The following is a 24,884-nucleotide window of genomic DNA, read 5'->3' on the forward strand; positions in this document are numbered from 1 at the left end:
TTGTCTCCCTCATTTGTCTGTTTCCTTCCTCCCCTCCCCATGCAATGAGGAGACATGGACACAGGATGTCACTGTATCACAGCTGCAGCATAAAGGATTATGGGGCATGGTAGAGGACTATGGGAGACAGGTGAAGGCCACTGAATCCTCCAGAAACAGGAGCCCAAACTCTTGCTGAGAGTTAGGTATCTTGGCAGATGCCATCGTACAGGCTTAATGCTGTTGGGCGGAGCAGCCTGCATGGTATGCTTAACTCCTTCATCTGTCCTAGAGAGATAGATGACACCCTCCCTTGTGCTCCCCCTCTTCAAACTCCAGCTCCATAGGGTGTGTGGTACAGGAGAAGAGGCGGAGCGTTATGTTTAGACCGGTAATGCCTGGCAGACACCCCAGCTGCACTCTACACAGTTTCACTACACAGCAGCAGAAGCAGGAGGGAGAGACTGGGCACTCCAGAGGTCCTTCAGCACAGCAGGAAGTGGGTAAGTACTATGTGTGGTCTGCAGTGCCAGCCACAGCGGTGAGGAACTAGGTTACATGAGCTGCAACCAGTTACGCCCAGATGGAAAAATCCTAAAGGTGGCTTCCATTCAAACAACTGCGGGTTTGCCTGCAACCTCAAGTGCCCAGTGCATTCTGGCAGGTTGCAAAGGTATTTGGGGGCATGAAAAACAGTACGACTCTACTATGGAATCAAAGGCCAGAAGACAGGACTTATCTCCTGGCAAGAAAGAATATATGATATCTACACTGAGCGTTCAGCACACAATGCTCATTCTAAAAAGTCTGTTTTTTTTTCTGGGCAATTGATGTGTGAGGAATTGCGGTGCAGCTGGAAAAATGTGGAAGAAGAGGCAGGTGTAAGGGACTGGCATAATGTGGTATTCTGGCAAAGTGTTAATCATTTAGCTGCTACTGTCCCATATTTCTTTTCTACCTCTTATCAGTTATGTTTGGAGCCATGTATTTTCTTGCTCCCATCTCACACAATTGGCTGTTAATGGCAGGGGTTATGAAATGCACAGCATAATGATGTCATATCACACATTATATTGTATTACGTGTTAATAGGAAGCGGGGAGAAATAAACACAGAGTGCCAGCAGCTCAGTGTGTTTTGTGTTTAGTTCCACTCTAAGATTACTGGCAAAAGATTCTAGGAGCTTGGACAAAACCCACATGAACCCCAGAGGGATTTTTCCTCTCACTGAATGCTCATAATGACGGTTTGTTTGCACCTGTGTGATGCATGGTGCCCAGTAAGAATAATATACAGGTATATGTACAAACAGGACTGAATGCTTCCCCTCCCCCCTTGAAGCCTTTTCCCATCTTTGTTCTTCAAAAGACACACATACTTGATTCCAAATCCAGCAGTCATTACCTCTTTCTCCATGCTTCAGGTAGGCTCCCTACCTTTCCCACCTAATAAATTTTCTATTAAAATCTCTTCAATACCTCCAAAAACAAACAACAAAAACAACTTTTTTAAAAAAAAAAAATGGAAACATTGCCTTGGGGAGGGGGTGGCTTTTTGATGTTATGTCAACCAATTAGCACAGAAAAATAACTAATTTGTGGGTAAACCAATATAACAATTTTCTCTTGAGCTGAATCTTGCAGGGAAGATTGTACATCTAACCACAGTATGGTACATGGTTCCACAGTGGTGTGACTGCGCTAATCATGTATGTCTGTACACATTCATGTATGAACACATTGGATCCCTATAGCCCAGTATTGCCTACTCTGACTGGTAGCAGTTCTCTAAGATCTCAGGCAAATATCTTTCCTACCCTTACTACCTGAGATGTTCTCCCATGTTCAGTGGTGTTTCATTGAGCTGTGGTCCTTCAATGTAACGGAGACAATTCAGAGCTGAATTAGATACTGCTATGCTTATGATGGTGTCTTTTCCCTGCTTGTTACATAGTAGCTTCCTGCCCGTGGTGAACAGTTGTCCAAAGTCCTTCACTATGCGCAAAAAAATGGTTGCTCTTTATAACACATTTGTGCTAACTTGGCTTGTACCAGTGTAGAAAACAGGCAGCTCCTACCTGTGCAGCAGGAAGAAGCAAAAAGTAGTTGTGCCACACACTTGACGATTGTGTGTACTGGTCTACACACAATGAAACTGACATGGGGGGAATGTGGGCTGAAGCCATCCATGCTACTGCTTTGTGTTCCCTGTGAAATGATCATAACTGTTCCACTATGAGCACCACTGCAGTTCAACTTGCAGATGCTCACTGATCACTAAAAATGGTATGTGCACAAGATCTGCATTTTAAAAACGGACAATTAAATTCTGCACAATTTTCCCCAACTACTATATATATTAAGTAAAGCAACCATGTTTGCACATATATTCTTATTTTGCATAGCTTCCTCATCATCATGGTGAAAGGGTGTGTGCTATGCATGGCATTGAAACCTTGACGACCTGGAAATCCTGCCAAGCTCCTCTCCTTGCTTCTGAGATTTCATCAGATAATTGCAAGCCTATCCAGAATTTTAAGGAGTAGAAACTTGCTTTTTAAAAATACTTTTGAGTACATCAGGATTCTCAGTTCTACATCTAGTACTGATAAATTCACAGCTTGACTGGAGTGGCTGTGCGGTAAGTCTGGCACTTCACATAGCTTAATCTTCCCAAAATGACCTCATGATTATTCACCAACAATGTGTAGAACAATGTTCTCAGTGGTTGCTACACACTTGCACAACTGGAGATTTGCCGGACTCTAAGCTAGAGCATTTATCAAATGGATTTCAATACATGTATATATCGGCTCACTTTTAATGGCTTGGGTTTATTTATTTATTTTAATTATTGCATTTATATACCGCCCCATAGCCGAAGCTCTCTGGGTGGTTTACAGCAATAAAACTTAGCACAGTCTGTGGTGGCCAAGCAACCAGCTGATTTTGCAGAGACAGAAACAGTCTACAGGACAGCCGGCGCCAGTAGTGACCATAATGGGCAGAAGTCTGGTAGCAGGGTAGAACAGTCAGATGGTGTTGAGGCATCGGAACAGAGCAATAGATCTTCCCAGAGTTTTTCCCACTGAGGGACTAACTATACTCTGGGTTCCTTCATCACTTTTTCTGAATTTGGTTTCATGAAGTTTTAGATTGGTCTGTAATTCTAGTGGTGCTTAAAGCCCCTGGCAAATATGTTTCGTTCAACCACTACCTCTGAAGTAGTTTGTGAATCTGGACCAGCTCACATCTCCTCTATGATGTGGATGGACAGGTGGAATGATCTAAGTAACAAATATACTGGAGGGAGGAGTTTTAGATGGCCTGTTTGCCACACATGATTGTGACAAAAAACAGAGTGGTTGTGGGAGCTAGCCTTCAGGGTTGTGGAGAGGGATAAACCTCCTAGAATTCCCTCATAAATCAATTGATCAGAGAGCATTTAGAGGGAAAGTGAGCTGTGACCTGTTAGCTTTGATCTGGGGACCTGTTTGCTATAGATAATGCACTAAGCATTCCTGCTAAGGAGCCATTGCTTGTGGGGATGATATTCTCTCTCTCTCTCTCTCTCTCTCTCTCTCTCTTTGTTAAGAGCTCTTGGTCATCTTTAGGAGCCCTTCGCCCCTTTGGTTTCATGGACCAAGTGATCTCTTCAGATGCCAGTTTTCTAGAATGACCTTAGAACTCCAGTCCTATCCAATACGGGGATGGCCAAACCTCTGATAATGGGACCTCTTAGCACAAAGTGGAAACAATGCGTTAACTCCCTAAACTTGAACAGATTTCTGCTATCCTACTGGGAGGAAGGGCGGAATATAAATTAAGTCAAATAAATATCTTCCAGAATAGTCATTAGAAAGCAAAAACAGGTTAGCCTCAGATAAGGTCAAATCTAGATATCATACGGGAGACCTGCGATTAGCCTCTAGGTTTTATTGTGTTTTTACTAAAACACATTTTTTTAAAAAAACTTTGATCAGAGCAATGGCGAGGAGGGAGATGGCAGTTTCTCATATCCCTGTGAGTCATTTCCCCAATCCAGGTAGCCCTTCCAGTTGTTTTCACGATAGCAAAGGTGTTTTTTCTCCCTTTGTGAGTGGGAGAGAAGTGATGGGGGTGAATTTTGATCACAAAACAGTAAATGGGAAAAGATTATGCACCTCCCTGTCCCCCGTTGCTCCAATAAAATCCACAGTTGCATTTTTGGAAGAAAAAGTAGTAGTAGTTTAATAGGAGGAAGAGGAGTCGGGAGACTAATGGCTGATCTCCAACGCTTTAGTTTGTCCCAGAGTCTCACTGCAGAGTTTGTCAAACGCTGAAGGGAAAAGAGACAGTTCTGCATTTGACACCTCCTTGGCTTACCCTTCCATCAGTGATAAGTGGGCAATTTCCAAGCCTAAACCTGCAAGGAGAAACAGAACATCTCTGTCTTTTAGAAATCACAACAGGAAAGAGGAATACCTTTTTCCTAGTACTTCTTTGGGCTCAACGGCTGCCTTATATCAAGACAGCAGTGAGTGTTTTGTAGATTGCTCTCATCCAGCACGCTAGGTATCTCATCTAGGAATTGCCAATATTAATTTAGGATCAAAGAGGAACTAATGAGAATGAAGGCAAGGTGGGATGGCCACTTATGCACTGCCAAAAAGAAAGAAACGAATCACCAAAAGAGTAAAAGAAGATACAGATTTGTATGAAGGATACATATGTTAATTTATATGTATTAATGGAAATTTAGAAATAATTTAAACAGAGAAATATCTCACAATACGGGGAAAGCCTTTAGCCAGGTGACCTGTGTTGCCATATTGCCCGGTTAGTTGGGTTTTACCCGGATTCTAGCCATGCTGCCCGGTGCCCGCTGAGCTCATTAGGTGGCTTTCTGTCTTTGTCTTTTTCTAAAGGCAAGTCTCTAGGTACCTTCTCTCTGCCCCGTGTCGCAAACAAGCTGCTGGCCGCTCTTTCTCACCTCCTCCTCAGCCAGTGTGCCTGCGTCTGTTTGTCGCTATGCATGCCTTTGCATACAAACTCTTGCTGGCGGCGACCAAGCAGGCAGGCAAACGGCAGGCACGGTGGCTGCTGGTGAGAGGCGCGGGCGCACGCACGGCTCCTTCCCTTCCTTGGCGGCACAGCAGTCCCCTCTCTCCTCCAGGCCCGGGAAAGGCAAGCGGTGGCGGAGCAGGCAGCCCGGTGAAGTGCGGACATTTCATGAGGGCAGCGGGCAGAGGCACGGAAGAAGACAGAGGAGGAGGAGGGTGAGTGTCTGCCGCCCGGCCGCCCGCCCGCCTGCCTGCCTGGGCACTAGCAGCCCCTGCTGCGTCGCTGCTTCTTGCTGGAGCCCGGGAGGCTGCACGGAACCTTCCTGTTCAAAATGTCCCTGACCTTTATACAGCTCAAAGTGATCAAAAGGGAAAAATTGAGTTCAGCTTTGCTCTGTGCTCCTCACTTTCTGTATGAAATCTGTTGGCTGCCTGCTGATGGAGGACATTGTGTTAGCTGGACATTGGATCACTCCAGGCAATGATTTTTAATTGCTTAACATTGTTTTAAATTGCTTAATATTAAGTGTTAAAATTGTAAGCCAAATACTTTTCAAACCAAGCAGTGATAGTCCTGATTTGCTGTTGTTGTTTCACATTTAAGATCTCTCCCCCCCCCTTTATTTGTATTTATTTTGTATTTCCCCAATATTCCCTGGCTGTTTGTATGTATTTTAAATATATTTACATTAAATAAATAGTAAATAGTTGTAATTGTGAACCTCTCTAAAAGCAATTTACCTATCCTTATGTTTTGGCAAAGTGATGGTGTGAAGGCATGCTGGCAGAACAACGGACCATGTTTGAGGCATGCTATAATAAGGTGTTTGAGGACTATGTCTGAGGACTACTTTTTGAGACCTGTAGATTCATGTTGGAAAGAAAACAAAAATGTGTTGAATGGTCGCTTGGGTGTTGTTTTTTCAGTCTCAGGTGCATGCCCAGGGAAGGTGACACATCATCTGGCAGCTAGCTTCATAACATGTGAGCATGAAAAGCATTTGGATCGCCATTCACTTGTGTACTTTTCACACTCTTGACACCACTTCATATATTACTTTTTCATACATAGATATTTAATCTTTGTATAGGAAAAAGTATTTTGTAAATTATGAAGGACTATGGATGCCCAGTCAGTATAACCACTGTACAAAATCTACTCAACCACTGTAATTACTGTAAGTACCTTTTTGTTTTGAGTGCCCTGTTGTCTGTGTCTTGGTTAAGGTTTGTATCCAACCTTGATGTGCTTATGGAAGAGGTGTGCAAGTAGTGCCCCCCCACCCTCATTGTGGAGGGTTGGACAAACATTGTGTTATGGAAAAGCAAAATCTGTGTAAAAGTACATACTTGGGAATCCCATCAGTGCGATCCTAAGCACATTTACTAAATAATGTCATATTGAAGTTGCACTTCACAAAATACTTTACAGTCATGTCCATACACACCTATGTTACCTTGTGCCTGGAGACTTAGAACAGATAACACATGATTAAGAATCACTTTCCATAACTGTAAAGAGGTATGTCCACATGCATGCATCCCAGGCACCTAAATGAGGGGTGAGAGCACCATAGGAACATAGGCAGATGCCTTATACTAGGCACTAAAACAAAACAAATGCAATCATTAATATGATTAATTTGCATAATATGCAAATTAGCCTGCCAATTTGTGGAACTGGAATAGTGGTTAAGGTGTTGGACTATGACCTGGGAGACCAGGGTTCGAATCCCCACACCGCCATGAAGCTGACCTTGGGCCAGTCACTGCCTCTCAGCCTCAGAGGAAGGCAATGGTAAACCCCCTCTGAATTCTGCTTATCATGAAAACCCTATTCATAGGGTCGCAATAAGTCGGAATCGAATGCAGTCCATGTCCATGACCTGGGAGCATGCTCAGTCTGCTGTCCAGATGTTACTGTTAATGGACAACTTCAAGGTGTCTGTATTTACTTCTTAGGGTTCTTTACTTTTAAACCAGATGGTCCTTCAGACAGAAGACACCTTCACATAGAGGACAGTTTTCTGGCAGCTCTTCAAAGAGAAGCTTGTCCTGTGTAAAGTAGGCCACATGGGCACAATAAGGTTGAGAGGTCAGATTTCAAAGCAGGAGGGAAGGCAATAAGTAGGAAAGTGAGATGATTCCTCTCATTCAAAATGGGAGAATGGCATTATCTGCTGAATCTGTCTCACATTTTATAGGGTGAGAGGCAAGCTCAGTGCTTGTGTGAACCAATAATTCACCACAGAACTCTCATGTCTTTTAAACCAGGAAGCAGAAATTCACAAATTGTGACTGAGTAGGACACAGTTTCACAGGAAGGGCCAGTTGGGCCTACCCTTATTTGTACTGAGGTGGTAGCAAGGCCTATCACTTGGGCTACATCCGTAGGTTCAGTGAATGAAGGAGAGGAGAGGGCACTCAAATGTAAAGCTGGGAAAGAAGTGTTCTTTTTTGGCAGCTGAAAAATTGTCTTTTTTGCAATGTGCCAACAAATGGGACCTGGGGGAACAGACCACACAGATTTGCTCAGTTACCAAGGTAAGCCCCTGCCCCTTCCCATCCCTCCCCTTTGACGCTGCTTTGCATGCAAGGATTATCCTAAGAAGCAGACTGGGTTTCTTGCAAAGTCCAGGCCCATATGAACAATCACAGCCATGTGGCATATAACAACAGCTGGGAATGGGCAGGCCAATCATATTTGGCTTTGCCTGTAACATCAGAGTGTTTATTTATTTATTTATTAGATTTATTAGTCACCTATCTGGCTGGTTGTCCAGCCACTCTGGGCGACGTACAGAATAAAAACATACAAATACATTAAAACATTAAAATCTCAACAGTAGTAATAAACCTAGCTCACCCCAAAAGCCTGTCTGAAGAGCCAGGTCTTCTGTAAAATCTTGGTTGAGTCTCTGCTGCTCATTTGTAACTGCCATAGCACCAATGGGAGAGGAGACGTCCTTAGCCTTATACTGAAGTTTAAGGGGAAGGAGAGTTACAATAGTCATCACACTGTGCTTTTATTGCTCATTTTGTTTGTTTATTATTTGTTGTATCCAATGCTCATTCAACACGACTTACCTTTCCTGTCCTTGTCTGCCTCCAAAATCTGCTTCAGAGTGTCCCCCAACCCTCTGGAACAGATTATTAGGGTGTGTGGGTGCTGCAGGAGAGAGAAAATGAGGGGGAGGTTCCATTGTGCAAATGGAAGTCTGTTGTGTGAATGGAATGACAGTGCTATACAGCCTTATGTTTTTACTTAGGGCTTAAAGTAGTTCAAGGTGGGAAAACGCACAAATGATGACTTTTTGGACACTTTTTAAATTTTATTTTAACACGGAGCCATTTGTGTGAAATTGCCCCTGTGTGAGAAACTAGAAAGTGATCACATCAGAGAGATCATATAATTGATGCAGTCACTTTTCATTTATTAGTGCTAACAAAGACAAGAAGGTCTCTGAGCATGTACAAAATGCCTGCTACTCCCACCGCTGCATAACCAACACCAGTCCCTACACCACTAAGTTTAACAATGACTGCTTTCATAATTTTTTTTTTAGGCAGACTTAAGTTTTGAACTTTTTTTAAAGCATCTCTGCCCCCCCCCCTTTCACATTTGCTTATGTTACTGAAAGAGGCTATCTCTAGAAGCTACTAGGCATATGAGGGACAAGGAGAGGACGGGTAGACCTAGTCAGCTCATGCCCTTTTCCTCTGTCTCCAGAAACTTGGAAATGGATCTCTAGCGGCTTTAGGAGCGTGGCAATCCCATTTAGGCCCAAATCCCCATGAACTTTCCTAGCATGTAAGAGAGGAAGCTTGGCAAGGAATCAGAAAGCAGGCACTTGGGCAGCAGCTAAGCAAGAGGGCTGCAGGCAACTGTGTCTGTCTTCAGTGGTGCACCGGCAATGTAATTTAGAACATGACATAGAGCCAGTCGGCTGTGGTTTCACCCCCTAGAACTGAGCAAAAGAAAGTGCCTAAAAAGGGGTCACCATCAAAGACTTTTCTCTACTCTGCATTCTGGCATTCCAGAGTTCTTCATGTTCTGCAACCAGGACAACAGTTTGTAAGTAGAATTAGTTTGGCAGATCAATGCTTTAGCTAACATGCTTAATTCTTCGTTGCTAAATTTGGAATGATATGTGGGTGTGAAGAGAGGGAGAGTCTATGATTGGAAAAATGTGGCTCAAAGAATACAAGGGACAATACTGGTGCAGCACATCCAATCCCCTGTAGTTCACATTTTTGAGGGTTTTGAGCCTGCCCCTCTGCTCATCCAGACTGTGGATGGAAACATCTAGCTGTTACAGAACATCTACATGCAAAACGTCCTACAACTGGCATGTAAGGATTAATAGGGTAAAGGATGTGCCTTTTTCTGGGGATAGTTAGGGTTGCCTTTAAGCTACAGAGAGTGCCTTTCCCATCATAGCTGCATTGGTTCAGCTAGGAGGTAGTCAAAGCAAGCAAGCTTATAGTCTGAGTACAGGAGGTTGGCTATTAGCTGTGGCAATTCATAAAGACGACACAAACACACATACAAACACAAAACCATCAAAACTTCTGTCCCTTGGATTTATTTATTTGAAAACTATGAATCAATATACATGCACACAATATAATATATACAGTTAATATTAGCACATATTTATAAGTAGCCCAAATTGATGTTATTTCCCCTGGTTTTATATGCCCCTGTTCTGGTCAGGAGAGTGAAATTCTGGTCAGTACTTTAAAAGACTGGTTGGTTGGCAAGCCTATTTTTCCTTCCTGTCATCATGATGAACAAAGGCATGGAGCAAGGGCACCTCTTTTAAGATGACATGTGCCATCTGTAGTTAAGTACTTATAATATTTATTTATTTATTATTAGATTTATATCACACCCTTCCTCCCAGGAGGAGCCCAGGGTGGCAAACGAAAGCACTAAAAATACATTAAAAGATCATAAAAACAGACTTTAAAACATATTAAAACAAAACAGGTTTAGAAATGTTTTTAAAAAGCTTCAAAAACATCTTTAAAAATAAATAAAAACATATTAAAAAGCAATTCCAACACAGACACAGACTGTATATATAATGTTAAAATCTGCTGTCTAACTAATCAAGGACACCTTTTTTGTCAGTCAAAATGTTTTGGTCAATTAACTCATTAACTGACTAAATACTCCAGCCCTAATTGAAGATATATTCAAAAAACCAAACTGATACGGAGAATTGTGGGTTGAGTGGATCTGAAGTGTTCTGACTATTCTGAAGAAGCCCTGAATTATGACATCAGCAGCATACCAAACAATCTAATTGCATGTACTGCACAACCACTCAGCCCAATTTCAGCAGCTTTGCAGTAAATGTGGATTGAGTTGTAATGAATTCCCCTTTCTGGGAAGCTTAAAAGGTGCCCTTTGCTCCATGCATTTTCTCCTGTGTGTGAGAGAAGGGGAAAGGGTGCCTTTTCCAAGATGACATCTTCTGAATGAATTGACTGAGAGACCTACCTTCAGTAGAATGAAATTCTACCTTCTGAGAGGAAAATCGTTTTAAAAGGATTCACTCTGAGATATCAAAGCAGAGAGCTGAAATGCGGCTGTAAAAAAGCAGTTGAAATTAAGAGTGTACAAATGTGCATGTTGAGGTGTGTGTGAATCAAATTTAGGAAGAAATTGCACTGTGTAGGTTTTTGACTATGTGAGAAGGATGAAAGTTACGATGCTCCTTTGTTTCAAGGTCATTGAGAGGTTTCCTGGGACACTCTGGGGAGTTGCAGGGAAGGCAAAGAAGGACACAGGCAAGATATCATCTTAGGGGCTTTTTACAGCTGTATGATGGCTCTATTTATTGCCTGAGCCCAAGGGACACCACATAGTGAGTAGGATGCGTCATTGCCATGTGTTGTGGAAAGGGAGGGGTCAGGGAGCGAAAAGCATCAGTCCTCTTTCCTCCTTCTCCGAGTGGGACCTGACGTTGGTGGGAAGTGGGGTTGTGTCTGCACTCTAGGGAACCATTACCGAGTTTCTCTGTGACATTTAGTGCAAGAGAAATCAGTCCTGCTCATCTAGGATTAAGGACAGGAGATAGCGGCATCCTCTCCCCCTACTGAAAAGTGCCTAAAGAAACAAGGAACGTTTGAGAATTCAGGAAAAAAAGGTTTGGGTAATATGAATGGCCGTGCCTCACTAGGAGGTCCATTAGAAGCTGTGTGTGTGCGTGCGTGCACACGCATGCGCATGCACATATTTGTGCAGACATGTGCAGGGTTCCATGCAAGAGCCCATGTGCCTGTTACAGTGTTGGAGTACTTTTATCCATACGATTTTTTTTTTATTATTATTATTATTATTATTACATTTGTATACCACCCCATAACTGAAGCTCTCTGGGTGGTTTACAACAATTAAAAACATTAAGCTTTGGCTATGGGATGGTATACAAATGCAATAAATAAATAAATAAATACACAAATACACAAATTTAAAAACACACACACACAAAAAATTTAAAAACATGCTAAAATGCCTGGAAGAAGAGGAAAGTCTTGATCTGGCACCGAAACAACAAAGAGAGGAAAGAGTAAAAGAGAACCGCTCTACAGATTTGCATTTTGTGTCCGACATTTTCCATGCACATTGGTTGTGCATGGAGAGCTCATGCAAGCAAAAAAGAACTAGCTGTAATTCTCTATTCCGTGACGTGGACTTTTTCTCAGTTGTGTGCTCAGCCAAAACCATAGGACAACTTCCTTTATTTCAGAGGCATTTAAAATCCTTGAAGCTTCTGAGAACAAGGTGATTGAAACTGCAGCTCAACACACATTAGTGTCTTTATGCAAACAGCAGTACACAATAAGCATAATCACTCAAGCCCCTTACGCTTGCAATTTTCAGAGCAACAGCTCAGGGTGATGCAAGTAGCAACAGTAACCTCATACAACCCCCCCATGTGTTACTAAAAGTTCTCCTTTGCCTTATATTGCTTTATGCTGGGAAAAACAGCAGGGAGTAGAAAAAGAGAAAGGCCAAACAAGAGATGGATTGATTCCATAAAGGAAGCCACAGACCTGAACTTACAAGATCTGAACAGGGTGGTTCATGACGGATGCTCTTGGAGATCGCTGATTCATAGGGTCTCCATAAGTCGTAATTCGACTTGAAGGCACATAACAACAATCTTCATTCTATGCACTGGCACCTTTAGCATTTGCATTTGGGGGTTGGTCTAAATTACTTTTCATTATTTCTTTCTGGACAACTTTAGGCTGGCTGGTTCTTTTTTGTTGTGGGGACTGGCACTTACATGCCTGAGTGGCTGGCCTCAGCATAACTAAAGGAATGGCCTTCTTGGGTGTGTGTGTGTGTGTGGGGGGGTAGTCTTTCTTCTCCCGCCTTCTCCTTCCCTGGAAAAGGTGGTAGTAGTGGTGGATAATGTTATCAAACTTTTAAGAACCTGTAGGTTTCAAAAAAGACTCTGGAAGAAAGGTCAGAGCTGTAGGATTTCTTGGAAGCTCTGAAGGTGTTGAATGCCCAACCCCAAGAAACCTAATGGGAGAGCAGTGTCTTTTGGGAGTGCTTTAAGCTGGGAATATTCATGGATGCTTAGACTGTAAATTAATAAATAAATACAAATATGAGAAAATGCATCAAGCTTCCAGAACCCTCATTGCAAAGGCAATCCAACCTGAGTGTATGCTGTATTCCTGAAACCTCAGTGATCGGAGCAGGTTCAACATGATCGAGCATCTCTCAAGGCCCCACACCCTGACGGGTCCCTCTGACTGTCCATGGTAAATAGGGACTATTACAACATATGGCTAAATGATATGATGGCAGGGTAGGGAGGGGCTAACAATAAAAGCATCTCAGTATCAGTAGGAGAAAGGAAATCTCCCTTCATCACCATACACAAATACTTTGTACCTATGCAGTGTTGCAACCACCAGCCATATTAACTAATGTTCAGTCTTATAGTTCAAAGAGACCACAAGGTGCCAAGCAGGAAACAAGATGCCAATTGGCTTGGAACTGGACAACTGCTGGTGCAGAAGCAGCTTCTGTAGACTCTTCCCCCCCCCCAAACCCCCATAAAATAGTTTGCCATCTTGGCTTCAGAGGGCAAGCTTTAGAAAAAGGAATAGGCAATCCAATTTGTTGCCATCCCACTCCTTGCACAGCTGATGTTCTGGTAACCTCCTTGCAGATCTCAAGTTTAACGAATGAGCAGGGGAAACATGGAGTGGGCTGAAGGCAGGTGCAGCTGACAGACAGAGGAGTCGTTGGTATGGAAGAGTTTGGTTCCAGATGATTTCCCTTCTGTTTCACATTTTCATAGGAACTCTCCGTGTCCAATAAAATTTTCAACACACACTGGAGAAATGTCTTCAGCAGTAAAGGATGGCAGTAAATCTACTTCTATGGAAAGGAGGGGGGAGTTTTTCTTGGATGTGGAGGCTGCTTCAAAATTAGTAAGAGCAAAACGGACTCCCTCTGTTCAGAAACGCAGGAGTTGACAATATACTTGGAAACAGGGAATGAAGTGGGCACTGGAAAAACAAATCTGGCAGTGCAAAGCAGCAGCAGCAAGCAAAACCACAAACTGGGGGAAAAGATAATGATTGGATTGCCAGGCCTGGCCTCCAAGAGGTCTTCTGTATCATTAAAAGTTGTGCAGGGGGAAGGGAGAATTCCATCTTGTGGTTTTTCCCATTACAGTGTTGTACGAACACCTGCACTTGGCTGACTTTTTCTTCTCCTAAAGATACAGGATCAGGATCAGGCCCTGAGCCTGGCAACCCTAGTAGGGGTGTATGTGTTTGTGTGTGTGTGAATCTTTGATAACTACAGAGCAAGTAGGATTGATTTTTTTAAAAAAAGTCTGGTATAGCAGATCTAGTAGTGGAGAAAAGGGGCGGGAGCAGGGGAGCCTGCTCCATTAGGTGAATGGGGCACTGTCCCACCAACTTCATTCTGACCTCAGCCAGCCCCCATCTGTCTGCTTTCTTATTTGCAACAGGTCCAGGGGGCAGGATTGCCTAGGGCTTCGTTCTTCTTGGTGTCAGTCTTGCCCATGCAGAATTCAGCAATGAGGAGGATGGGGACAACACTAGAATTAGTTGGCTCTGAGGCACTGACTCCACCTCACGTTGGTCTTCCTGCCTAATGGGAACTGGAGCCTGGTAGTTTTTGCTGGTCAGGATGCAGAGCACACCACAAAAGATATATATTGACCAACTTTGTAGCTGCTGCTGCTGCTTTGTTTTAAAAGGCCAGTAGAATAGGTGAGAACTGTTCTTTCCCTTGCTTTTCTGATGACTGCCCTGACAGCAAAAAACACCATCTAAAACAGACCGCCCCCAATCTTCTGTCAGCCTTAAGGGCAACTGAGAAAGCTTTCAGACAGATGGCCAAAGGAAAGGGGGTCCTTTTCACTTATTTCATTCTCCAGTGTTCTGTTGATACAAAAATGTGATTAGATTTGAAAAACAATTAAGCCACAGAACACCGTATATTGGAACAACATTTATTGTAAAGGATGGGCTTACTCTGATGCAAGCCTCACCAGGCTTTACACCGGAGGTCTACTAGTAGTAATGTGTGATATTCAATGCTAGTCCTACTCAGAGTAGACTCACTGAAGTTAATAGACTTGACTAACTTAGGTTCATTAATTTCAATGGGTCTACTCTGAGTAGGACTTACTTGAATACAACCCAGTATCTCCTATTTAGCTGGGACTCCCTCTGCTTCTGCTTCATTTATAAGCTGCCTGGAGGAAAAATACCTCTCTGTTCACACAGAGCGTTTTTCTTGTGCCCATGCATTCGGCCAGTTCCCGCATACCATATCTGAATCTCAAGACACCATTAACTGATTGATGGAAACATTTTTGAACTAGAATATAGAAAGTGGATTTCTGTTGGGTGGAGGAAATAATTCCTTCTTACAGCTTCATTCAGGCCTATAGCCAGCAATATGTGTATGTTTGTGTAGGATGGGCAGGTGAAAAAGAGGTCTAGTAAGCCACATCTGCAGAAATTCCTTCTTCTAAACAACTATTAAAGGTGCAGGGTACCTCTCCTCTTTTTCATCTGGCCTCCCAGTGGGGAGATGGGTATGTGTGGAAAGGAGAAAAGGTGAATTGGTGCAGAACATCTGTACCCTAAATGGAGATAATATTTAATGCATGTGAAAAATAGCTAATAACATTTTTTTAAAAAAACTAATTTTACTAAGTATGAAAGATTGCATTTGAATTCCACTCTGGAAACGTGTTAATTTTTTATATTATGTACACCACACAAGCCAGCTCACCATTAAAATTATGCTGTAATCTTATCTTCAATTACCTGGGCAAGTCCTATTGAACCCAAAGAGGTGTACTTTTGAGTAGGCATGCATAGGATTACACCAGTAAATCATTTACGCATTACAATCAATTTACTTCTTAGTGAGCAATTCTGTGGAATATAGTCTGCACTTGTATCTTCAGAAGTGAAATGGTTAGAGATAGGAACCCTTTTAAAAAAAAATGCTGAACTTTCAATGAAGGTTCCTGGAATTTCACTGGGGTAGCCAGGCCCACAAAGGTGCCCCCCGTGGCTATAACCCACTCCACATCCAGTGAGTCCTCCCAGCTCATGTCAAGCTTCATTAGGGGAATGTTATTTGGATTGAAAAATCTCTTCTGTCATATGCTTAATTTTAATAAGAATAACAACAACAGCTATAACAACAACTATAACAACAACTTGAGACAGCACAATCTGATGCATTTCTACTGAGCGGTAAGGCCAACTGAGTTCAATAGGAATTACTGCCAGGTAAGTGTGTGTGTGTACAACTGTAGTTTAAAGAGACCATCCTGCAGGAAAAGGATATACATGGCTCTGCTTGGATCATCTGAAGAGATATTTTGAATAATAAAGCATGGACCACCTTGGTCAGGACTCATTTTGTTTGATACATTTGGATTTCTGGTGCTGTTCTTTTTCATTTATGAATTAGGAGAACTGAAATGTAATATATATACTCACATACATACATACAGAATTGGCTTTCTATTACCCTCCTACCTCCTAATACAATTGATTTCAGGTATACTTAGCAATCTCCCCCCCCCCCCCATATTTCTTGCAGTGTTTCACCATGGATCTGTCCTCGGGCAAAGAGGCCCAGGCTCTCCTAGAAGACATGCTGGAGATCACAGCCCAGAGTTTGGTGCACATGGAAGTGGCTGAGCATTACCATATCATCAAGGAGCTGGGCAAGGGGAAATATGGGCAGGTGGTACTGGTGACTCACAGGCAGAGAGGTAAGGATGAATTGCCTTGTGTGCTCTGGCAACCTCCCTCACCAAGAGACCCTTTACATTTATTGGCTATCCTGCAATGGGAATCCATCAGTGGCCAGGTGGGTTGCCTTGTGCCCCTGTTGCTCTTGGAGAAGGTTTGACCAATTGTCATAACTAGTGGATGTGGTCACTATTTCAAATTACTGTGTATGACCTATTGCTAGCCAATTGTGCACAGCAGTGACCATGGACAGAACTGGGCATTCTTAAATACGACTCTACTGTGGGACTTTGATCCTGTGCAACAAAATTTATCATTGCCTATGAGGGATTCATCTTCCACCTCATGACCATGAATAGAGAGCCAAAACAGGAAGCGATTTCAAGCAAACATCCAATAACATACTGAAAGCTGGCCCTTAGTACTTTTACTGAAAGCCATAAAGTTAACAAAAAGATATTTATGACTGTAGTCCTTACAACTTGTCTTGTGCTCAGGGCTGCCAAGATTCATGGGCCTAAAGCAGGCACAATTAAACTTGATTCACCCAAATTTTGAAATGGAGAACTAACAACGCAATCCTATTCATATCTACTCAGAAGGCAGTTCTATTGAATTAAATGGGGTTTACTTTCAGTTACGTGGGATTAGGATTACATGGGGTTAGGTTAGCTAAAGTGGGTGGACTCCCTAATAGCTAAATTATCTTGTATATGAGAGCTACACAAGAGACTTCCCCAAATAATGATTGTTAGATGTGTTTCTTTCACTGCCCAGTTGGGGACAGACTACTACATTTCAGTTTTCTGTCTATTCTTGAAGTACATTTATTGATATTAGAGTTACTTTATCTCAATGTCTCATCCACTTGTCTCTCAATCTCCCTCAGGGACCCCTATGGCACTCAAGTTGCTGCCCAAGGCGAGCACGAAGCTGCAGAATTTCTTATATGAATACTGTGTGGCCCTCTCACTCTCTACGCACCCTGCCATCATTGGAATGTTTGGTATTGCCATAGAGTCTAGCCAGCACTATGGCTTTCTCTATGAGGCAGCCCTGCACAGGGACCTCATCTCCATTATCAAGCCCAAGGTAAAGCATTCACACACATCCTATACCAAGGCTAGTCCCTCCATAACTGTAAGAGAAAGAACTAGCATGGGCAGAATGTGACATCACCACATTGCCAAGGAAGAGATTCTCCTTCTTAGGCTGCTCCCGGTGCCTATGGCTTCATGTAAGAATTCTACCAACACATATTCTGTGTTTCATTACTGAAATAATGAGGACTAGAAATGACCATTTATTAAGCAAATTATAGAAGGATTACTAAATGAAAACCATGGGTTAAAAAAAAGCAATGGGGCAAGGCCTTTTGAAACTTGTAGCTGAATGTGTTTTTGAGCTCTTTTAACATGGGTTGATCTGGTGGCACCACAGAGAGAAAGGAAAAGTCAAACCTATTTTTACATGCCTACTGAGATTTGGTTCCTTTGTTCAAGAGCAGAAAAGGGTTTGTGTTTCAGTGACAGGTCCTAAAAGGTTATTAGGAAGTGGGGAGACTTGGCATGATAAAAAATACTTGCCCTTCTCTTCTCTGACCAGGCTGGCGTCCCGGAGCCGGCGGCCAAGCTCTGTGCCAAGCAACTGGTGAGTGCACTGGACTTCATCCATAGCCGGGGCCTTGTGTATCGAGACGTTAAGCCTGAGAACATCCTAATTTTTGACCGCCATTGCCACTGCATCAAACTGACTGATTTTGGCCTGACGCGACCCCAAGGCACCCTGCTGCGTTTAGTGGCTGGGATCATCCCTTACACTGCACCTGAGCTAAGCCGTGGCACTGGTGACTCCCCAGGCCTACCCATTGACTCTAGCCTGGATGCCTGGGCCCTTGGGGTATTGATCTTCTGTCTGCTCACCGGCTATTTCCCTTGGGAGAAGACATTGCCTGAGGATTCCTTCTTTGATGACTTTCTGATATGGCAAGAGTCAGGCCTAGATGAAGACCTGCCATATCACTGGCGCCCACTGTCACATGATGTCATTGCCATGTTAAGGAGCCTCCTGGCTCTGGAGCCCACAAAGCGCAGTCCTGTCCGCCAGGTCCTCAGTTATCTTGACCGGCCATGGCGAGCAGTGGTGGTGGCCAAAGACCCCTAGTACCACAAATGAATTTTATGAGGCTAGGGGTCATAAAGCACTAAGTAGTTCTTCCTAATACAAAATTGCTTGCAGAAATTCAAATTGGATGTATCTTCAATTAGGTTATTTTACATTTGCCAACACACATGATGTTAGTGATTTAGATTTTGGAAGGAGAAAAAGGGTGCTTTTGGGAAGATTATTGCTTTACTTTTTTTAAAAAAAATAACAAGACAAGATTTCCTTTTTTAAATTGTCCCTTTAAAAAATTAAATCTAAATTTTTAAGTTTGAAATTTTTGATTAAAATTGGATTAAAAAATTGAAAATATGCCAGATTTTGAATTTTTGCAAAATGTTATTTCAGGTCTATGAGACAGGACCATGGTCTCTAGCCCTTCCATAATGACCTCAGATCCTTAGTCTGCATCTTCTGTGTACCAGCCATAAAGGCCTGATAGTGGAGAACCGAGATGTCTAATGGCAATGTGCCAAAATGCATTGATGTCTTATGGCATTTCTTTATCTAAAGAACTGATTTCAAATTTTTAATGAGAAGGTTTTCTAGATTTTTTTAGGGGGGAGGACAGATTGGATTGAACTTCCATACATTTACAGTATCTGAAATTATCTGAAACTTGCTTTTTAAAGACATTTAACATGTTGAACTTACAGAGTACAGTCATACATATACCTTTACCAAACATATGTGGTATACTTCTTTTCATTATCTGTACAGTTTTCATGATCCGAACTGAGACAGAAGTAAGTAACTTTCTTCTTAGTATAGTGTTTAGTAGCAAAGATTATAGGCTCTGAGCCAGGTTGAAATCTCACCTGAGTCCACTGGGTATCCTTAAGAAAGTTCTTAGTGTCTCAGCCTGTGTAGGATTATAATACTAACCTATCTTGTTGGGCTGTTGTAGGAATTGTTGAAATATTGGATCTGGCTGACTTAGTTGCACTCAGCTCACATTGAAATTAATGTGAAAAATTAGTCATGATTTAACTTAAGTCTTGTTTTCAGTGGGATCTAAGTGCAACTAGCATAGTTTGCATCCAACACAATGCAAGCAAAGTTCTTTGAACATTTGAAGGCTGTAATGTAAATTCTAATGGGGATGATTGAGTTCTCTGCTGCCTTGTCCTTTCTGCTTCCATGTGCAGGACTCCCCTAATTATTCTTGTTGGTAGCCCTCCTGATCATGGAGAACTGTGCCTGTAGACGGGCTGGATTGAGCCTGAGTATCTTTGTTACTACAGATAAGGCCTAGAACTCAAGTAGATTCGTGATTTTACCACATTAAAAAAAAACCCCAGTGATTTTCTTCTACCTTTATTTTCGCAGTGAACATTTCTTTTGAAATGGCCCCTCAATAATACATTATAGACACCCCCCCAACTCAACTGCTATAAGGAGTGATCTTCAGTTTTCAGAAGATGGCATCTGTCAGTGTTTCCAAAAGAAATAAATGCTCACCATTCCAAAATGCTAAGTTGAGTCACCAAGTCATGACTTTGTGGTCGCCTCATCTCAAAAAGGATATTATAGAGTTGGAAAAAGTTCAGAAGAGGGCAACCAGAATGACCAAGGGGATGGAGTGACTCCCTTACGAGGAAAGGTTGCAGCATTTGGGGCTTTTTAGTTTGGAGAAAAGGTGGGTCAGAGGAGACATGATAGAAGTGTATAAAATTATGCATGGCATTGAGAAAGTGGATATAGAAAAGTTTTTCTCCCTTTCTCATAATACTAGAACTTGTGGACATTCAAAGAAGCTGAATGTTGGAAGATTCAGGACAGACAAAAGGAAGTACTTCTTTACTCAGCGCGTAGTTAAACTATGGAATTTGCTCCCACAAGATGCAGTAATGGCCACCAGCTTGGATGGCTTTAAAAGAAGATTAGACAAATTCATGGAGGACAGGGCTATCAATGGCTACTAGCCATGATGGCTGTGCTCTGCCACCCTAGTCAGAGGCACTATGTTTCTGAAAACCAGTTGTCAGAAGCCTCAGGAGGCGAGAGTGTTCTGGCACTCAGGTCCTGCTTGGGGGCTTCCCCCAGGCACCTGGTTGGCCACTGTGAGAACAGGATGCTGGACTAGATGGGCCACTGGCCTGATCCAGCAGGTTCTTATGTTCTTATAACTCTAGCTAGAGTGGTCAGGTTTCAAGCACTAACCTGAAACTTCAGGGTTTTAACCCCTTTTCTTAGGATCTCCAGGGAGTAGGGAGTAATATCTCAGGGTGAGGTGCTAGAACCTAGAGTGCAAAGCATTTTCTGCTACAACTGAGAGTTTTCACTGTTCACTCGAAACATATCCAGGTCCATCATGCTCCTCCCTTTACATAAACATCATCCTCCCTCCACCAGCTAGTACCATACATACCCCAACTGACTCCACCTCATACCACCTTTCAGCTCTTAGGCTCTGCCCCTAAGTTCTGAGCTTCAGGAGACCTGGCAACTTTATCACATCAACATGAAAATGAGCCTTAGGCTGTTTGTGCACTGCACTGTGGTGCTTCCATCTAGACTGTTGCTATATTCAGGTGTGAATCAATCACATGTCAGCAAGTTCAGATGATGGGGTTATAGCTGATTAGGAGGCTTCCCCAAAAGATCACACTTTTTGCAGTTAGGAAAGTGACAAGAAAATGCACTGGAAAGTGTGGAACAACGCTTGCTTGATGCAACAACATCTAATCTCCCTGCAAACAAATCAGGGTGAAACTTCAACAAAGAAATGATGTGGAAGATCCCTGTGAGTATAGTATAGATTGTTCTTGATATGGAAGATGTATATATAAATATATAAACCCAGAAACAAAAGTAGTTGAACACACCTTTCTCAAGATGTTGATTATGCTGCCCCCATCTCCACACCCCTTTTAAGATTTGTTAGAAGTTATTATTTCCTCCCCCAGTAAATACTCATAGTAACTTGTGCAGTCTGCACCTAAAGCAGTGTACTGTCTTGATTAGTGCTGTATATATTTCACACGCCAGTTAGTACCTCATAAAAGAGGTACTATCACAATGTCCCTTACTGGTATGAATGACCTTTGGGGAAATGCTTCACAATTCCTCTTTCCATTTTTACAGAGGCATTTAAAAAGTTCTAAGGCAGATTAAGAAGGCATCTACCTATGTACCTGTTGCTCAGGTACCCTACATCCACCACCCACTGCCTGCCAACCTTGCACAACATTAAGTAGACGTCTTTCCTAGCTATTTTACAGTTACACAGAGATGTGTTCCCCACTTTGTTCAGAGAGATCTGCATTGCCTACCATAGTTAGTAAATGGGTTCCATTTGTGTGCACATTTTGAGTTTTGGATAGTGATTACATAAAGTGTGCAGACAGGATGTGTAGAACTTTAAAATGGACAATTAGGATGGAATCAAAAGGTGGTGAAGCAGATACATCTGCACCCGATTATGTTCCAGTACTCAACTAATTTCCTAAAAATAATCCAAACAGAATGCATTCCTAGAAATATCAGCACATTTCTTTGTTCCATTTATTTCTGCGCTATGATGACGTACTATTGTTCTTTCGGAATAATCACCATGTTACACACTCTTCACACATTACTGTGTCTCCAGCCCATCTCCCCCCAGTATACACTTAAAATATTTTGCATACACTTAATTTTTTTTATTTCTTCTAAAATTGCCTGATGTCAATGGGACAAATACATTTGCAAACACATTTATGATGCAAACAGCAACAGCAGTTAAATGCATTTATTAGGACCAACTAAAATGCCAAAGTGAACACAAGAAGAGCCTTGCAGGATCTTGCAGGCCTTTCTAGTCCACTATCTTCTTTCCCACAATGGACAACTAGATGCCAATGTAATACATTAGCAAAGCTGGTGATTAATTTCAGAAGGGCACTAGGAATTTAAGTGTTCATCTAAAGCGAATCTCTGCATTTTTGCCTTATAAGGAAGCCTGTGTTCCAATTAGTACTAGAAACAGATAAGAATAATTCCTGGCTTTTATGGAAGAGTGTTTTAAAAGAGAGCTCTTTCACCCCAGCATGCCTTGCTACAATCTGAGATCTTATTACATCAGGCAAGTCTAACATAATAAAGTCTGTGTAATGCCCTCTAGCTACAACCACTATAGAATTGGGGTTTTCATATTGCCTAGAAACATCTTCCCTCCTCTTGTTTTAAATTACTTTGCTTAACATGCATGCCGAAGAAGAATTCTGTTGGACTCAAAAGCTTATACACTACTTTGTGGCTTTTTCACTATTCCTAATAAAGGTATTATGCAACTGCTGCTGTTTGAATTTTTTTGGACTAACATGACTGCCTACAGGTTAATTTCTTACATAGATACATTTGTCAGGAAACCCTGATTGGACCGATTACCACAGGCAGTGTATATTCAGTCGCAAGCCTAATCTACTTCAGGTGCTTAGTTTGAGCACACAAAGGGGCATGTGAGCCCCACCCACTTGTTAACTCAGCACACCCTGGACAATGTGTGATTAGCTTTAATCCAAAGGAGGATGCCTTACTCATGTGTGAGATTTCCAACATAAGTACAGGAACTGTGGCATGAGGCTTTGAACAGTGGGAGCTCAAGATGTGAACTCCTCTTCAAATAGAGTGGCCTCATTGGGAGTTGAGGCCAGCCCCTTTCAGCTGGATCTGACTCAGAATGTGGTCCACACTCTGCCTCTCCACTCCCCCCCCCAATCTTATCAAGAGGAAGGGGAATAGGGTAACAGACAAGGGTGTCCACAGGGGGTGGGGGAGGTATGGTGGTTGCCCCCCTGAATCTAAGTGCAGTGGTGGGTGGATTGGGTTGCCTCTAGTAAAAATTCATAGACCTTCCCCCCCACCCCCCAGAAATATTCTTGTGGACAACAGAATTGCAGATGGGGGCTCTCTGACCTTGGAGAGGCCTCATGGGGCCACTGTTCCTTGTCTGAAAATGAAAGATACAGCACTACTGCCTGTTATGGAGTTGCAGTCACCTGCCTGGAAAAAAAACTGCTCCTATCTGTTATCCCCCCTACCGCAAGGTAAAGCTCTCCCCACACCTTGGGGGAAGATGATGGGGACTGATGGGGAAGGAAGTTTCAGCAACTGAAATCTTGAAAAACACCTCAAGGTTTATCAAGTATTTGACTTGGACACTTAAAACAAAAACTTAAAAACAAAATTCAGTCATATCTTATGTGGCATGTCAGAGCATTAAGTAGTAGATGTGATGCTCTGTGTGTCATTAAAAATCATGCCAAGTTTTTTTTCATAGCCATTTAGGGTGGGATAGGTCAGGATTTTTTTTTACAGGACCACCAGTGGGGAAGAAAGTATTAAGCCCCCCTTCATTATGTGCTGCATCCTGCTTCTATTAAAAACAAAAACACGCTGACATTATAAAGCCAAGAGTTGAGAAAAATATTGTCAGGTTTTCAAGACTTTCCTAGTTTAGAAACACAAAAAGCAATATGCACAATGATTTGCTAGTGACTAGGAAAGACACCACCAAAATGATTTCCATGCTTTTGTGCTTGTGAAAGTTCTCCAGTGTTGCGATTTTTAACCAGTTCTAGCTTGGTGTACATTTTTCTTCCCCTGAATCTTTCTTCCTCTTTTTTTCTGTTCTGTTCTTTTCCCTTCCAACAGTGAAAATTATTAAAATTAGAAAATACTGTTATGAAAGGCTTAGAAGGCATCTATATTTCCATACAGAATTAAGCTTTTATCTACAGCTTTTCTTGGACAGGAGTCTTGGATGATGTCTTACAGCAGAAATTATCAGAACCAAAACACTGTGTGGGCACAACTCAGCAGCTTCCAAAGATTCCAGCTAGCTGTGATCTCAGTAAAACTCCAAACTTTTCTCTCTGTGATTCCTGGGCTAGTTCCGGCACATCTTGAGACCCTCATATCTTGCAGGTAGGTATGTTTTCCAGGTGCATTCCTGCCTGCTTAAGACAAAGAGGCCCAGTCCTTGCAGTTAACAACTCTTCAGCAGCTGCAGTTGCTACTGTTATTCATACTCTAGGTGGAGTTTCAGCTAATGGTTCCCAGCCAGATGAAAACCAGGCTATTATTACCGCCAGGGAGATAACCTCTTTCTCCATCAGCAGGAAAACCTGCAGACATCGCCTTTAGAGTTAGCTCAGTCTTGAAGGATGTTGTCCAATTGTCTAATTGTAGGTCAACATTTTCTGGTACACCCAACCATAGCATCCAATCCCAGGGTGTTATGTGTCAGTAACTTGTTGCTATGAAGACATGCTGGAGTATTAGGGAAATGGAATGCAGAATGGGTCAGAATTTGAAAAGTCCTAGGCTGTAAGTACTTTAGTTGCCAGATCAAAGCATTTCTGTTAGCCACACATGGAGGGGAATGATCTGTCAATCAGTTGTGAAATCTCTTTGAATCTGA

At 42.4% G+C, this 24,884-nt stretch overlaps 1 protein-coding gene across 1 annotated transcript; it reads left to right on the plus strand.

Moving 5' to 3' along the window:
* Positions 1 to 279: 279 nt before the first annotated feature.
* Positions 280 to 22,823, plus strand: LOC133366695 (serine/threonine-protein kinase SBK2-like). Its single transcript, XM_061590090.1, is given in 6 exon segments — positions 280 to 306; positions 308 to 408; positions 410 to 482; positions 16,161 to 16,335; positions 17,205 to 17,407; positions 17,921 to 22,823. Coding segments are annotated over 6 exon segments (1,137 nt in total). The 3' UTR covers positions 18,479 to 22,823.
* The last annotated feature ends 2,061 nt before the right edge of the window (positions 22,824 to 24,884 follow it).

Source organism: Rhineura floridana, chromosome 11, assembly GCF_030035675.1.
Source record: "Rhineura floridana isolate rRhiFlo1 chromosome 11, rRhiFlo1.hap2, whole genome shotgun sequence".
Classification (NCBI taxonomy): Eukaryota; Metazoa; Chordata; class Lepidosauria; order Squamata; family Rhineuridae; genus Rhineura; species Rhineura floridana.